The sequence below is a fragment of the Protopterus annectens genome, chromosome 2.part2 (assembly GCF_019279795.1).
Source record: "Protopterus annectens isolate FY-2018-M chromosome 2.part2, PAN1.0, whole genome shotgun sequence".
NCBI classification, from domain to species: Eukaryota; Metazoa; Chordata; order Ceratodontiformes; family Protopteridae; genus Protopterus; species Protopterus annectens.
Window position 1 is genome coordinate 169,339,240 of NC_056730.1, and position 16,066 is coordinate 169,355,305.

The following is a 16,066-nucleotide window of genomic DNA, read 5'->3' on the forward strand; positions in this document are numbered from 1 at the left end:
TAATCTCTACATCAGTTGTCAAAATATGCCAGTTTTTCATTATTATATTTACTATGTATTTATTATCACTAGTAAAACTAGTTAAATAATAAAGTGAGGAAGCATCAGGCTTGGTGTAACTATATATCCTGTCCTCAGAGAACTATCTGACATCTCAGGTTTACATAAGGGCAAGAAAGAATCCTTAATCCTATGTACCATGTCAGCATTATATCCCCTATCCAAAAATAGTCTCTCTAGTTTATTAAATTCATTTGTCCATTCATCAGAGTCCTGACAAAGTTTATTTATCCTCAAAAATTGCCCTTTCACTATATTACTGAACGTGAATCTGGGATGCATGCTATCATAGTGCAACAATGTATTCTTCCAGCTAGGCTTTCTATAAAGTGAGGTTGTCAGCCCTCCAATTCCATCTTTTGTAATAGTGAGATCTAAAAAATTTACACTAAGTTGAGAGTATTCAATAGTAAACTTTAGAAATTCCGTTGTATCTTCTAACTCAGACACAAAACTCATTCATTCATCCACAGTACCATCCCAAACCAGTAGGATGTCATCAACAAATCTCCTATATAGGGAGACTTTTTTAAAACCTGTATGGGTAAACAGAGATGAAACTTCCCAACTATAAACTACAAGGTTTGCATACGTATTAGAGCAGGGGGTGCCCATGGCAACCCCCCACTGTTGTATGTAAAAATGACCATTAAACATCAGTACATTGTTAGTTAATACTAATTCCAATAAAGCATTAAGTAAAATCTGCTCATTACAACTACATTTTTGACTTTGATTCAACAAATTTCTGATAGCTTCAAGACCATAAAAATTGGGGATGGCAGTGAATAGATTTTTTACATCCATTGTGACTAGCAAGCTAGAACTTGATATCACATTATCCAAATTCCTAAAATCTTCCAAAAGCTGATAGGAATCTCTAAGCACAGTGGGAATGTTGGATATAAGTGGTCTTAATTTCTTTTCAATAAAGATAGAAATATTTTCAGTGACCCATCCATTCCCTACAACTATAGGGTGGAGCGGTGGCGGAATCAAACCCTTGTGCATCTTCGGAAGCCCTTTAATGTAAGGTATAACAGGATGTTCAATTAGCAGGAAGAGATAAAAATCATGGTCTATCTGTCTACACATCATTAAATCATAAAGCTCATGATGCACTTCATAAATCATTTTCTCAACTGTTACCAAATCAATGAGTTTGTAGGTGACATTGTCATCTAATAATACATTCATAGAGCTGATATAATCAGTACTATTCATTATAACTAACCCACCACCCTTATCTGCTGGTCTAACAATAATCTCTGGATTCCTCGTCAACGCATTTATTGATGCCCATTCATCCTTACTTGTATTAAAGTACAACGAAGACTTCCTTTTTTCAAGATCAGCAAAATGATTATAAAAGTCATTTTCACAAGCTTTAACAAAACATTCAATATATGGGTGCAATACTGGTGTAAATAAACTTTTCCTTTTATAACTAATTGGTTCAATAGCATTCTTAGTTGGTAACTGACTTTTGTTAAAATGTAACTTTAAAGCAACATTTCGTGCAAACATTCTCAAGTCAAGAAGCATATCAGAAATATTGCTAACCGGTGCTGGAATAAAGGATAATCCCTTATTTAAAATCAGGTAGTCCATATCTGAAAGTGATAGTCTTGATAAATTAAAAAACAGATTGTTTAGTCCCTCTTCTGGCCTTTCCTGCTGTAAGGTTCTCCCGATAGCTTTCTTTTGCCTCTTCCTCGGCTCTGTGATCTTCCTCTCGAATTTCTGCGAAGTCGCGTTGGTAAAGGTAAAAAAGAATCCATGTTACTCTGTTGTAACTTTGGTTTCGCTCCCAGTACATGGTGCTGTACAAACGCCAGTTGATTCGGTGGTGGAGTATCCAAAATTTCAGACGTCAACGGTCGCACAATCCCAGACGATGATGACATAACGCTATTCTGTGTGGAGACGTTAATTAAAGGGGAAATGTCTGCTGGGGCTGTCAAGGAATCATTTTCTATCATATTATGAGAAGAGGATTCAGCTATTTGCATTTCTTGATTCCGTATGTTTTTAGGCCATATGAATACTTGTCCACTTGTAAAGTCTCGATGGTCTCTCTGAAGCTTACGAAGCTTCGTTTGCTGAAGTCTATTGCTATAGGCATCAACTTGATGAAAGAGCGTGTCTAGCCTATTCACGAATATTTCCCCTTTAAACTTGTCAGAAAGCTCTTTATGCTGAGTTTCCACTTTAACTGATAATTCATTTTCTATCGGTATATGGCAGGAGGAGTCTGAGAAGGATCTTTGGCTACAGCAAGCCAGCCAGCAAAATCGCAAATTACCATTGTGGAGTGTAGGGTTGCAGGCATATGGTATGACTGTGCAGCACTGTTATGGGGTCGGTAATACAAAGGCAGCTGGGATCTCAAGACAATGTATAGGGTAATGTATTCTTAGATAGGCTCATCCCACTCAAGCAATGTTTTTTAAGGGTCACTTGAAAAACTAGCTTGAGTCTTTGAAGGGGGGAAGAAGTGTGACAAAAGGAGGTACTGCCAGCACAGCTAGCTGGAATTTTGTAAATAATTATATGTCATTTATGAATATCAAACTAATTTATACAAGATGTTGGTGTTACAAATGTATTAGAACTGTATGTCATGTGTATATCAAACGGCTCTGCACAGATGTTTATGCGAAAAGGTATTTGTAAAGTGCTTGTGCTTAAAATGTATCCATAGTGTGCCCTACTGGAAGAGAACAGAAATGTACATGCACTATTGTAACTGTTTAAATGTACATATTTCAACAGTGGAAACTGGAATATAGGAGGTTAACCTCAGTCTAGCAAACTTTAGAAAAATATCTGAAATTAAATGACTTTACAGGCTAGGTCATAAAGAGGGTATCGTTCAGGTTTCAATGAGGCTAGGGACATAAAGTCTGTACTAGGAAGCTTTCTGTATTGTCTTTTGCATGAACTAATTACTACTTTGGAAGCATGAAGGAAAGCAATCGTTTTATGATTTCCAGCACCTGCCAATGATCTGAGCAAAAGCCCTTGTCTGGGTATTTTTACAGGCAGATGCTAAATACTGCCAGCATCCAACAGTGTGGGTTTTGTCTGGGAACCACAAGTCAGATGACAAGAAGTGATGTAATTCTGCAAGCTATCCCAGCAGTAAAATTTCAGACATTACTTTGGAGAGGTCTCTGAGTGAGACAGATCATTCTGCATTCTGTCTTGGACCAGACAACAACAAGAAGAACAATACACTAGATCTACCTTGTTCTAAGTAAGTTGCTAGGGTATAGTAACTCTCTTAGATGCAATCAGGAGTATAGTGAAGCTTAGTATAGATTTTATTTTCTTTCTTTGTTTGTGCCTGTACTGAAATGTTATTTTAAATATTTCCTGTGGTTTTGAACTCTGATGTCACTGTGAATATATACTGAATATTTTATTGTTCTTTTATTTATTATTAAATATCCTTAAACCTTTCACTGTGGCTGATCTGTGTAGAGATATTTAAGTTTTGAGAGTACTTGCATATTTACTTGGTGACACTGTGTGGGCCACTCCTAACATCCTTGCTCTTGGTCAAACTACCATTTGTATTAGTATTAATATTACACAGCAAGATTGGACACCCTTTGTTAAGGGCCCTAAAGTAGCTGAAAAGGAGTGACTGGTGGCAGTGGTAAATACCTTATAGCCTGGGCAGAAGGGGACACAGCTAGTAAACCTGTGCCAGCCTTTCCCAGGTGTGTGTGTGTGTGTGTGTGTGTGTGCGTGTGTGTGTGTGTGTGTGTAAACAAAACCCCAAAGAGTTTGTGTGTGAGCTACTTGGGCAGGAACACAAAGCACTGGTTGGACAGAGAGGGTGCTGGAGGTCCTGGCTTGGTCACTCAGCTGAGATCGCAACTCTATAGTTGTGCCAGTGGGGAGTCTTACTGTGGATCTGGAGAAAGAGGGAGAAACCAGTCCTGGATTGACTGTGGTCTCTGTGTGCTCTTAAGGGAAACTGCACTCAGTGCAGAGGGCTGCATCTAGAAATAATTTGTGTGTACCTGTCATCCTCTCAGTGAACGTCCTCCACTGTTGCCAGTCGTGAGGAAGTAGGCTCCTTGATTACTGGTCAGCAGTGGTAGGTCATCACAATGGGCACTGTTTTAAAATGTATATGCTCATAAATGTCATATTTCTGTAAATATGGCCAAAATGAATTGCCTCAGTGGGATTTTAATGTCATCATATAAAAGCTAACAACTGGATAAAACTTTGCTGCTAGTACCACACATTTATTGGATTAATATAATGAGATATGTAACAATGCTTTACAGTTCTCCAGTCTTATTTTACAGAAAAAATATATCTCTATTAATTATAAATTATATAAATATGATTCACAGTTGAAGCGTGCCAAGCTAAAAAATCAGGTTATGCTGCATAACTTTTCTGTTACATCTCTAAGTAGCTGTAGTGTTCGTAACAAATCAATGCTTGTTAAAGACTTAGCTTGAGAACAGAGAGTGACAAAAACTTCTCAGGAAACAGCAGTACAGCTATATAAGAAGGAGAACTTCCATTAAGCAGGTGATCAGTAGGGAAAAAGTGTTAAAAGAAGCAGGCTGTCATCTTATCAAATATGGTGACACAGAAGGAATTCAAGAAATTACCTGCTGACATGGCCGTCTTGTAAAATCAGCAGGTTTAGGCAGGTGGGAGGGGACTGCTTCCAGAAAGATAGAAAACTGCTTGCTAGCCTGTGAAGGTGATTGGTTTAGTGGTCAGGAGTGGACTTCCTGTTTTTCCCTGACAGATTTCAGGTTTTTGCCGTCCTCAGAAAGTGTTGAACAAGAAGGAGTCATGCAGGTCACAGTCATCCTTGTTCAAAAGATCTGGCTTACAAGGTACACAGTCTAGGAGCTGGGGATGGGAAAAAAGTTTTTACATCTTGGCTCCCTTTTGCTCTTTAGTAGGTAGTGCCCCTGGTTCTCTTCAGTTGGAAATGATGAGCCTTCGCCATAAGGTTTCAAGCAAATGGTTTCACATAAATGGAGATTCTAGTACCAATAAATGGTAGCATGCCTTGAGGTCAGACCCAAAGAAGGGTTGGTGTTAACAAATTATGGTTTACATCTTATCAAGATTGGCTTCTTGTGCACATATCCTTGATGACATAAAATAATTTAATTTGGTTATACATTAACCATGGTTTATCCATTCCATCCAAAACAAGCTGCAAGGAGACCTATATTATCAGGTAGAAGCTGGGCCACTTAGCTGATTTCACTCTATTTACATGTTACGATTTCATATACGTTTTCTTCTTATTAATCAGCAATAAATGTGCTGATGATCTTTATTAAAGGCTGACAAAAACTTTTGAAGTAGCTGATTTTGGTTCTCTTAATCAAAATGGCCTTACATTTCCAGGAACACAATGTCATCTTCAGACCTCCAATGCCCTGATCCAAGACTATCATTTAAAAATTGCACAATACAATATGGCAAATTTATTTGACAACAGAAAGACAGGGTCAAAGACCTAAAATTTTAATCATTCCTTGACATTTTACAAGCAGCTAGGTGCTAACAATTTAGTATCAGGAGAGGATGGTTCCAAGACTTACTGAACAATAGTTGTTTTCCTCAGTGGGAAGGACAAAATGAAGCAGGATATTACAAATGTTTATGCCACAATGGCATAAAATCACCTGTTATGTTCTGCATCACAATAGGGACCAGATTCGTAGTATCACTGAAGAGGACAAGATGACATATAGTTTCAGGCTGTTCTCCTCTTGAAGCAAATACCACAAAACACCTCTGAGGTTGTCACCACCTGAAGGAAGATAAAAACACCCTCCAGGAATGACCAAGTGACGCGATTTAAAACTCAATGCCAAGAAGGGGAAGTTGCCTCTGATAACACACCTTTACGAGTAGACTCAGCAGTCAAGGATTCTCATGGCACCAGAAAGTCTTGTGTGGAAAGCTAGGGAATTAATTTTATTCCACATAATCTGCTGAGGATCTGACTGCTAATGTCTGAAGTCCCTTCCTGTTGCTGCTGTCTTCAACTACTTCACTTCTTATTTTTTTATCAGACATTCACACAAGTAACTCATTTTACTTTTGCCAGTACTGTGTTGCACCACAGTATCTTGTACAGTTCCTTATCTGTCATAAGCAAGAATCATCTTTAAGACTACAAATAACTGTTAAAAGTTTACAACAATCTAAGTTGTCTTTGAAAACATGACTGAATTTAGCTTACTGGGTTACCCTCTCTACCTATGGAGCTTTGTGGTTACAGGCAGTTCCCTGTGAAGCAGGCATCTATACCTCAGTGGGGCTTCTTCTGAACTTCGGATGTAAATAAATACACAATCTAAATCTTGCTGCAAATTAGGAAGCTTCAGCTAAGGTAATCATTTACTGTACATGCTAGCAAGCACAGATAAACCATTTTAAAATGTGAAGATGAGTTTCACTGCATAACTTCTATGGGTGTCCCTCTTGACAGAAAGGAACTATGTGCAAGCTAAAAGCAATCAGTGACATACCATGCAAAGTTTCTTACACTGTCAGGATTAGCTTTTGATTATAGTTTTAATACATAGAAACTGAAACCTTACATGTTTTTCATTTGCTGCAGATGTGTTCTCCTGAACAGATTTACAGCCAGGACTGTCTGGCAGTGTTGGTGATGCTGTAATGGGAATCTGCATGATCTGAAATATGGTATTGAAGGCTCCAGACAACTCCTGTAGCTTTGCAGTACCGAGTCCAAAGAGCGGTGAAGCTGTAAAGTGAGAACACATGAGCTCATTTTATATATTATACAATGGGATTAGTTTAAAAGAAAAAAAACAGCATATCTTCAAACTGTGCCAGTGATAAGCACTAGTCATCCATGGATACCGTTATTATTTACCATGAAAAGTGTCGCTAGGCAAGGCACCCACCTACGGGCAAATCCAGTAATATACAAACAGAGGTCATGATTAAGCATTTGTGAATTACTCAGTATATTGCTAAGGAGTACAATTTGCTTGTACTTCTAGACAATCTGTCCAACAAGCCTAGTCTAGAACAGCAAGACAGACAAAGTGCATTTTCTGTTTGCAGACAGTATCCTGAATTTAGTCTGAAACAGAGACATAAACATGGTATATATGAACAGGCTTGCCATGATATGCAAGTACTTGGAAGAATAACAGAACAAACATAATGAAAATCTCAAAGCCTTCTGTGAAGGAATAAACTTAATACCTCGACCCAGTAAAGTGATGTCAGCATCAGACAGTATAAAATTCACATACAGATACTGTTGTGAATGTTCTCATGGATCTAAAAGTATCTGCTCGCAACTTAAATCTAAAATTGATATTTAAGGATTCTTTTTCATCTGACTCTCAGGTATGTAAAAGACCCAGTGTAATTATACCATTGAGCAATCCAGTTATTACTGCATTTCATGACATTTGTGAGCAAAAATATATATATGATGAAAATAAGTTTAACAAATGCATAATTTATCAAGATGTGAAATTGATGCACTTCTTAAATTGCAAAAAAATGATGATATAATAATTAAAGAGGCACAATCGTGCTGACTACATCCATTCTATGAACAAACTACTGTCTGACAGTAATGCTTTTAAGAAAATAACTAACGCTGATGTCTCCAGATGCATTAACAATATTAACATGTCTATTTATGACTTACAAGTTATGAATGATATTTCTGTTGATATTTATAACTATTTAACTGTTTCATGTCCTGTGATTCCAGTATTATATGGCTTACTTAAGGTTCATAAGTCCCTGTTTTACCCTCCAATGAGACCTATAGTATCAGGCAGAGACTGGGTCACTTAGCTGATTTCACTCTATTTATAAAATATTTTAAATAAGTATCTGAATTTTGTCAAGAGTTTCATCAGGGACCATGGTGACTTTTTGGTCAAATTATCTAGTTGGTATAATACAAATCATGATTGTGATATTACATTTGTCACCCTGGATATTAAGCCCTTGCTCACTGTAATTCCTAACCATTATGGTATAAATACAATTAGAGAACTTTTATGAGAGCATATTGATTATAAAGGCAAGAGAGACTGAAACACTCTTGTGAACTACTTGAGCTTGTTCTTGAGAATGTTTTTATCTTTGATAAACAGCTTTACCATCAAATTGCTGGTGTGGCGATAGTTACTCCCATCGCAAACACCTATGCTAATCTCACACTCAGTAAATGAGGGGATATATGTTTATAACGGGCCAGAAAGATATAAATCTAAAGTCTCTTTTTACAAGTATTTTGTGGTCAATGTATTCCTGATACGGCAGGGACAGCAAGATGAACTTATTGAGTTTGTTGATTTTCTTAACCAGACAACAGATTTTTTGGAGTTTATGATGAACTCATCTAGAACAGCGATACATTTTTTAGATGTCAGGCCGGAATATGATGGTTCAAAAATCAATACCAGTATTTATTAAAAAGCTGTTCTTACGAATAAGTATCTACATTGAATGAGTATGCACAGTACACATACATTTAAAGGAATTATAAAAAGTCAGTATTTGCGTGCAAGTAGATTAAATACTGATAACACAAGATGTCATGATCAAATGGTTGGAATGACAGCCGAATTTAAAGAAAGGGGTTATGCCCAGAAACCTTTAGAAAATATCAAAGAAGATGTTATAAAACAAAGGAAAGATAAAGCTGAACCTTATTTTTCTGTTCCTGCTATATCAGAACACAGTGATAATAATAAATGTGATGGTATATTACTTTAATTAACAACTTATAGCAGATGCAGTGATGAAAGAGGGAATTAATAATAAACAACTGGAGTATTTTAAAAGCTCTACCAGAACCTAGGCCTTTTATAGGGGACAAATCATTGTTTGCATACAGGAACTGTTCAAATTTTAAGAGCCATTTATACTGTAAGGATATAACCTTTAGTAAAAAAAACGCATACTCTTAATAAACGTGGGACGTTTCCATGCTTTAACTGTTCATGTTATACTGTTATCTGTAGCTCTAATACCGTCACCCATCCTACATCTAGAAAAACTTATATTTTTAAATGTACTGCAATATGCAATATACCCCTTATCATTTATATGGCTATCTGTAAGAGCTGTACAAGCTTCTATACAGAAAAATCAGCTAGGAAGCTTAAAGAAAGAATTATTGAACATATGTCTGAAATACGTAGGGGTCTAATGACTAATGCGTTAGCAAAACACTTGGTTGAACGGAGTATTCATCATGATTTTACCTTTAGAGTGATTGAAAGTCTGTATAAAAGCCCAAGGGGTGGTGATATAAAAAATAAGTTAGAATTAAAGGAATACAAATGGATAATGTGTATGCAGGCCGACCATTTACCTGGAATTAAAATGATTACCAACAAACCAGTACTTAAACACAAATAGTTATGTTTGAAATATTTTTTATTAAATTTTTTTATATGTGTTTTAAATGATTTTGATATTTTTCTGTGTAGTAATTGAATAATTGATGTTGAACCGTGATTTGATGGGCTGTGTCTTGTGATTTTTAGCAAGTACATTTAATGGAGTGATTTATTTGTTCTTTGTATCACAATGATGAAGGACTTACAATCCAAAAGCTTTGTGTTTTTTTATTCAAGTTTTATTAGCTTTGTAGAGATGTGTGCATATTTCTTGGCCCAGGAGAACCTGGCAGGAGCCCAAAAGCAGAAAAAGATCTGGTATGACAGGAATGCTTGAGCCTGAGAGTATGCTGTGGGATAGCAGGTTATGTTTTTCATTCTTGTCAGACACAATATGCTGCATGCAGCTTGCAAGGGACCCTTCAAAGTAGTAAGGAAGGTCAGTGATGTTAACTACATGGTAGAACTGCTAAGCAGGAGGCAGGGGCACAAATTGTACCATGTTAGCATGAAGAGACCTTACCCTGATGGGCAGGCCCTTATGGTAAGTATTTGCGGTAGGAGGCAGGAGGAGTCTCAGGGGGATCTATGGCTACATCGAGCCAACCCCCAAAATTCCAAGTTAAAAAGGTGGTGTCTAGGGTTGCAAACATATGATATGACAGTGCAACTCCATAGTCTGGTTAGCAATGCCAGTGCAGATGGGCTCTCAAGACAGGGCATGGGTTAATGTATTCCCAGACAGGCTCATTCCTTTCAAGCAATGTTTCTCAAGGGTCACTTGAAAAACTAGCTTGAGTCTTCAAGGGGGGGGGGGAGATGTGATGATGTGAGGTATTGCCAACTATGCCAACAGAATTAGGGCAGTGGATGTGTAACATATGCCAGCATAGCTAGCTGGAGTTTTATAAAGAATTACATGTCATTTGTATCTCAAACTTATTTGTACAGATGCTTGTGTTGAAAAATGTATTTGTAGAGCTGCTTGTGTTAAAAATGTACTAACAGTGTGTCCTGCTGAACAGAAAAAGACATGCACTTGTATGTCAAACTGTACTACAACTATTGAAATTAATACTGTAACAGAGGATACTAGAAAAGAAGATGTTAAGCTCAGCTCCAAGTAACTTTGAAAAATAGTATGATATTAAATTACTTAATTTAGGCCACAAAGATTGTATCTTACAGTTTTGATTGCAGCCAGATTTGAAATGTCTGTGACAGAGAATGGTTTATTAGCTCCTGTAGGAAGAGTGGAAGTGTTTTACTGTTTTATGACTTCCAGAAGCTGCAACAGATCTTGGCAAAGCTCTATCTGTGTGCATGGTAACACATATGTGTGAGGTTCTGGTTCAGTTTGTAGCAATGGGGGTAGAATGGGAACCAGAAGTCAGACAATCAGATGCATGCATTCTGTAATCCAGGGCAAAAATTATGTTGTAATACTACGTGAGACAGAAGTCTCAGAGCACTCTGTTTTTGGAACCTGACAAAGAAGGACTCCTCACCTACTTCATCTTGCCTTGTTCTAGTAAGTGACTGGAGAACAGTACTTCTTTAGATCAGTCAGGAAAAGATAGTGAGATTAGTTAAGTACTGTTTTTCTGCATCTGTGTGAATCTATTCACCTGTGTTATTTTAACATATCTTGTGATTGAAACCCTGGTGTTTATTGTAAATAGATATTTGGTATTTTCATGTTCTTTTATTATTAAATATATTTGAACTTTTCATTGTGGCTGGTCCTTTATAGAATAGTTTAACCTTTGAGAGTATTCATGTCTATTTGATGACTCTTTGGCCACTCCTGAAAGTCTTACTGCACTGGTTGAATACCATCATTTGTATTAATATTAATTTCACTCAATATAGTTGCTTACCCTTGAAACAGCCTTACAGTAGCTGTGTGTGTGTGTGTGTGTGTGTGTGTGTGTGTGTGTGTGAGCTGCTTGGAGCAGGAACACAAAGCACTAGTTTCACAGAGAGGGTGCTGGAGGACTTGGATTGGACACTTGGCTGAGGACTCAACTCTACAGCTGTGCCAGTGGGGAGTCTCACTGGGGCCCTGGAGGCAGCGAGAGAGAGATAGAAATTCAGACCCCAGACCGAGTGTGTTTCCTGTGTACTCAAGAGAAATTGTGCTTGATGCAGAGAGCTGCATCTGGAAATATCAGGTATATCCATTTTTGTTCCAAGTGAACATTCATCTATAGTGTCAGTGGTGAGGATTCAAGCTCCTTGATTACTGCCCCAGAGATGGGACATCACACCTGGGTTCAGTCCCATTCAAGAGTCAGTGTTTTCCTTTCCTGTTCAGTTGTCACTTCTTTAAAGTAGACTGATTACATTTTATGATCTCCTAGCACAGGAGATCCAAGCACTTAAGAAAATTACACTTCAAAACAAAGATATTTCCTGTTCTTATATGTCCTTTTGCATTCAAAAAGTGAAATGGTCATACTTTCTCAGGCCATAATAAATACATATTTTACTGATCAAATATGTCAGTGGTAGGAAATAGGAAGAACAGTAGAAAAAATACATATGATTTTTAAATCAGCTTTCCTTAGCATTCTATCAGCTCTGGTACCACAAGTGTGATGAATAATCAAGGGCAAATATGCCTGAAATGGCAATATGAAGCAGTTTCAATTCTCCTTTTAGGCTAGTAGTAACAGATGTAAATTGTATAAGGTAGCACTTCAGCAGTTTTTACTCATTAGCTGTTTCATATTTCAACACCCACTTTTACTTCCAGTGTGCAATTAATATGAATCTCACAATGTACCTAGAAATGGTTCCACGGCAGTTCATGCTGAAGACATTTATGTCATAATCTAATAGCTCTGCAGCTGTTACCCATACATTACTGTTTCAGCAAAACAATATTTAACTAATGGTGATTCATGCTGCATTTTCTGTTAGTTTAAATTAACTTTGTATGCTGCAATAGGGCTTTAAAATCTCCTTTCCCAAACAGGTACAACAGTCCATGTTTCAGGGTGATATCAGTACAGAATACATAGGAAGTATTCATTTCACTTAACTCCTTTCCAATGATATCATGAATACTTACTTAGCTAAATCAAGACAAGTCTCACATAATAAGTTGTCACACATTCCATTAGGGGTCGCTGATCAAGAAAAATATGATATTTATTTACACTAAAAAATGTAGTCTACTAATCATAATTTACTACAAGTTTTATTTGTAAGCACATGTTTTAACACACAAATTAGTACATAATATGTGTAGCTTTACCATAAGTTTTTATGTTACTGTAAATTATTCTTTGCAGTTTCAGTTTAAGTTAACATTGCAACATAATTAAATTTAAAACTAAAAAAAAAAAAAAAAAAAGAAGTTATGTCTTACCATAACGTTCCATCTGTGTTGTTGATCTTCATCCATTCATCACTGATGGGTTATCGGTTCTGTCCTCGGAACTGAGCCGGCCTCATACCAAGCTCATCAGCCAAAAACTCTTGAGCCAAGATCCTACCCAGAATGCTCTGCTCTCTGTTACCTCAGATCGAGTTTGCAAGTTGATAGACAAAAGTACAGACTACCTCTGGTCATAACAGACCTACAAAAAAAAGGAGTATATGAGATCTGCCAGGAACCACCAGAGGGAGACGGAGGGTGGGGAGTACTGAATGAACGAAGATAAACAACACAGATGGAACATTATGGTAAGACATAACTTCTTTATCTGATGTTGTTAATCTTCGTTCATTCCTTACTGATGGAACAATCCCCAGCTACATGTATCCCTGGGTGGCCCTCATGGAAGGACATTCCTGTGCACCATGGAACCAAAAGAAGCTCTACCTCTGCAGGCCAAATCCAATTTGTAATGAAGGATAAAAGTATGGGGTTTGGCCCAAGTCGCAGCTAAGCAAATATCACTGAGGGAAGCCCTAGCATGGAAAGCTGCTGAAGTTGACATAGACCTTGTAGAATGGGCTTTCACTCTCTGAGGCAAGGTGATGTTGTTCTTGTTGTAAACAAAGGTAATGCAATTTCTCAACCATGATGCCAATGTAACTTTTGAGACTGGATGACCTAGCCTTGGTCCAGAAAAGGCCAGAAATAGTTGGTCTGATTTATGAGTAGATTTTGTTCTGTCTAGATAAAATTGTATTTGTCTGTGAACATCCAGGGAATGCAGGCCATACTCTCCCTTGTTAGAATGATTAGGAAAAAATACTGGGAGGTCAATAGACTGGTTGATAGACCACTCTGACACTACTTTTGGTAAAAAGGAAGAATTAGATCGCAGTGATACTCTATCCTTATGGAAAATAAGGTAGGGACATTTGATGCATAAAGCTTGAAGTTCTGACAAACATCTGGCCATTGTGATTGCAGCCACAAACAACGTTTTCCAAGAGAGGTACTTAAAATCACATGAAAACGCAGGTTCAAAGGGGGGAGCTGTTGGGGCTTGTAGAACCAAGGCCAGATCCCAAGGTTGTACTGGTTCTCTAAAGAGAGGTTTTAGGTGAAAAACACCCTTCAGTAAAGTCTTACAGAGTCTATGTGACATGAGTGAAGAGTCCTGAAAACTAATGTGGAAATTAGAAATGGCAGCTAAATGAACATGAATAGTAGAGGCTGACACCCCTGATTGAAAAAGGTGTGACAAGTAATCTAAAACCACCGAAACTGGGGCTGACAAGAAGGGGTCCAATTGTTTATTCACTGCCTATAATGAAAACCTTTTCCATTTGCTGAGATAGATTAGCCTGGTGGATGATTTATGAGATGTGATGAGAATATTGCGCACCGGGGGAGAGGTTATCCGGACTGATAATCATAGGAAGTGGAGAAACCAAGCTGTCAGCTTCAGGCTTGTTAGACTGGGGTGAGTCAGACCCTGGGAATGGGAGATCAATGTTGGGGATGGATTGAGGATCCATGGTCAATCTAGCAGGTGAGGCCAGAGGAAGGGGAACCAAATTTGTTGAGGCCAATATGGAGCAATGAGGATCACTTTGCTCTTCAACTGCCGTGCTTTCTTCAGAAATTGAGAGATGAGGGGAAGAGGAAGATGAGCATAAAGCAGACCCGTGGGCCAAGCGTGGACTAGAGCGTCTCTCAGTGACTGTCCCCGAGGGGGGATCAGGGCAAAGTAGTTGCTGCACTTGTAGTTGGTTGGGGAGGTGAATAGGTCCCAGCAAGGCTGGCCCCAGCAGTTGAAAATTCTTGTTGCTATCACAGTGTTGAGGGACCACTTGTGAGATTGTAGAATGCACCTGCTCAATTTGTCTGTAATCACGTTGGAGCTCCCAGGAATGTGCATTGCAATTAGAAAGCGGTTGGAAGCTATCACCCATTGCCATATTCTCAAGGCCTCTTGGCATAACGGATAAGATCTGGTGCCCCCTTGCTTGCTGATGCACCAGACCACTGACATGTTGTCAGATTGGATCTCAATAGTCCCTGATGGAAGGATGAAGTGGAATGCTTGCAACGCTAATAACACCACCCTCAGTTTCAGGACACTGATATGCAAATGGGGCCTCTGTCTCCGACCAGGTGCCTTGGACCGAGTTTCCCTGACATAACCCCCCCATCAGGGAGGCATCCTTGGTCACCGTGGTTTTCAGCTGATGGGGCAGAAGGGGCGAGACCATTGTTGGGGATTTTGAGACGTCCACCAGAGCAAATCTTGCTTGCATCTCTGAGTTACACTTATCTGAAAGGACAAAGGATGTTATAGAGGGTACCACTGAGTGAGAAGTCTCATGTGGAATCTTGCCAGAGGAACAATGGTGATCGAAGCTGCCATTGACCCCAAGAGTTGGAATATGGACTGTGCAAATGATTTGTGTTGACAGAGTAGCAGCTGAACCTGTTGTCTTATTCTTTGAAGTATGTGAACCGGAAGAGATGGTGTGCAATTCCTTGTGTCCAACAGAATCCTGATGAATTCTAAAGATTGTGTTCTCCCAGTTTATAGTGATTCCCAGGCATGCTGTGGGAAGAGTGTAGTCTAGGGTTTCTTCCAGTAGACACTTGGTGGTAGCGGTGATCGTCTAGGTATGGAAATGTCTGGAATCCTTGAAGTCACAGTTGTGCGATGACCAATGTCATGCATTTGGTGAACACTCTGGGGGCTGTAGAGAGACAAGAGGGCCATGTTCAAAATTAGTAGTAACTGGCTTCTATGCAGAAATGGAGGTATCTTTTTGAGTGCCTGTCCATTTTTATATGGTAATACGCATCCTGAAGATCTACAGAGCACATCCAATCATCTTCATCCAGAAAAGGAAGGATAGACTGAACCGTGACCATTCGGAATTTCTGTTTTTACAAATTTGTTCAGTGTGCTGACATCCAGAATTGGTCTCCAGTCCACTGTCTTTTTGGCACTAAAAAGAACCTTGAGTAAAAACTAGATCCTATCTGGTTTAGGGGGACCATTTGGATGACTCTTTTTTTGTAGCAGCTTTTGGATTTTGTGTGCTGCTGCTTCCCTTTGACTTGGTGGGACGTCAGTTAAGTCTCCGGATGATGTGGGACAGAGATGGAAGGGGATGCGATAGCCTCTGGATATTATCCGTTGTACCCAAGAATCAGTGGTTAT

The 16,066-nt window shown here is 38.5% G+C and overlaps 1 protein-coding gene across 1 annotated transcript in view; it reads right to left on the reverse strand.

Moving 5' to 3' along the window:
- The window catches only part of LOC122795584, a 484,904-nt gene that overhangs the window by 221,232 nt on the left and 247,606 nt on the right, over positions 1-16,066 (reverse strand). Inside the window, exon 4 of the mRNA XM_044063834.1 lies at positions 6,669-6,835. Within this exon, the coding sequence (XP_043919769.1) occupies positions 6,669-6,835 (167 nt within the window). The remainder of the gene's footprint in view (positions 1-6,668; positions 6,836-16,066) is intronic.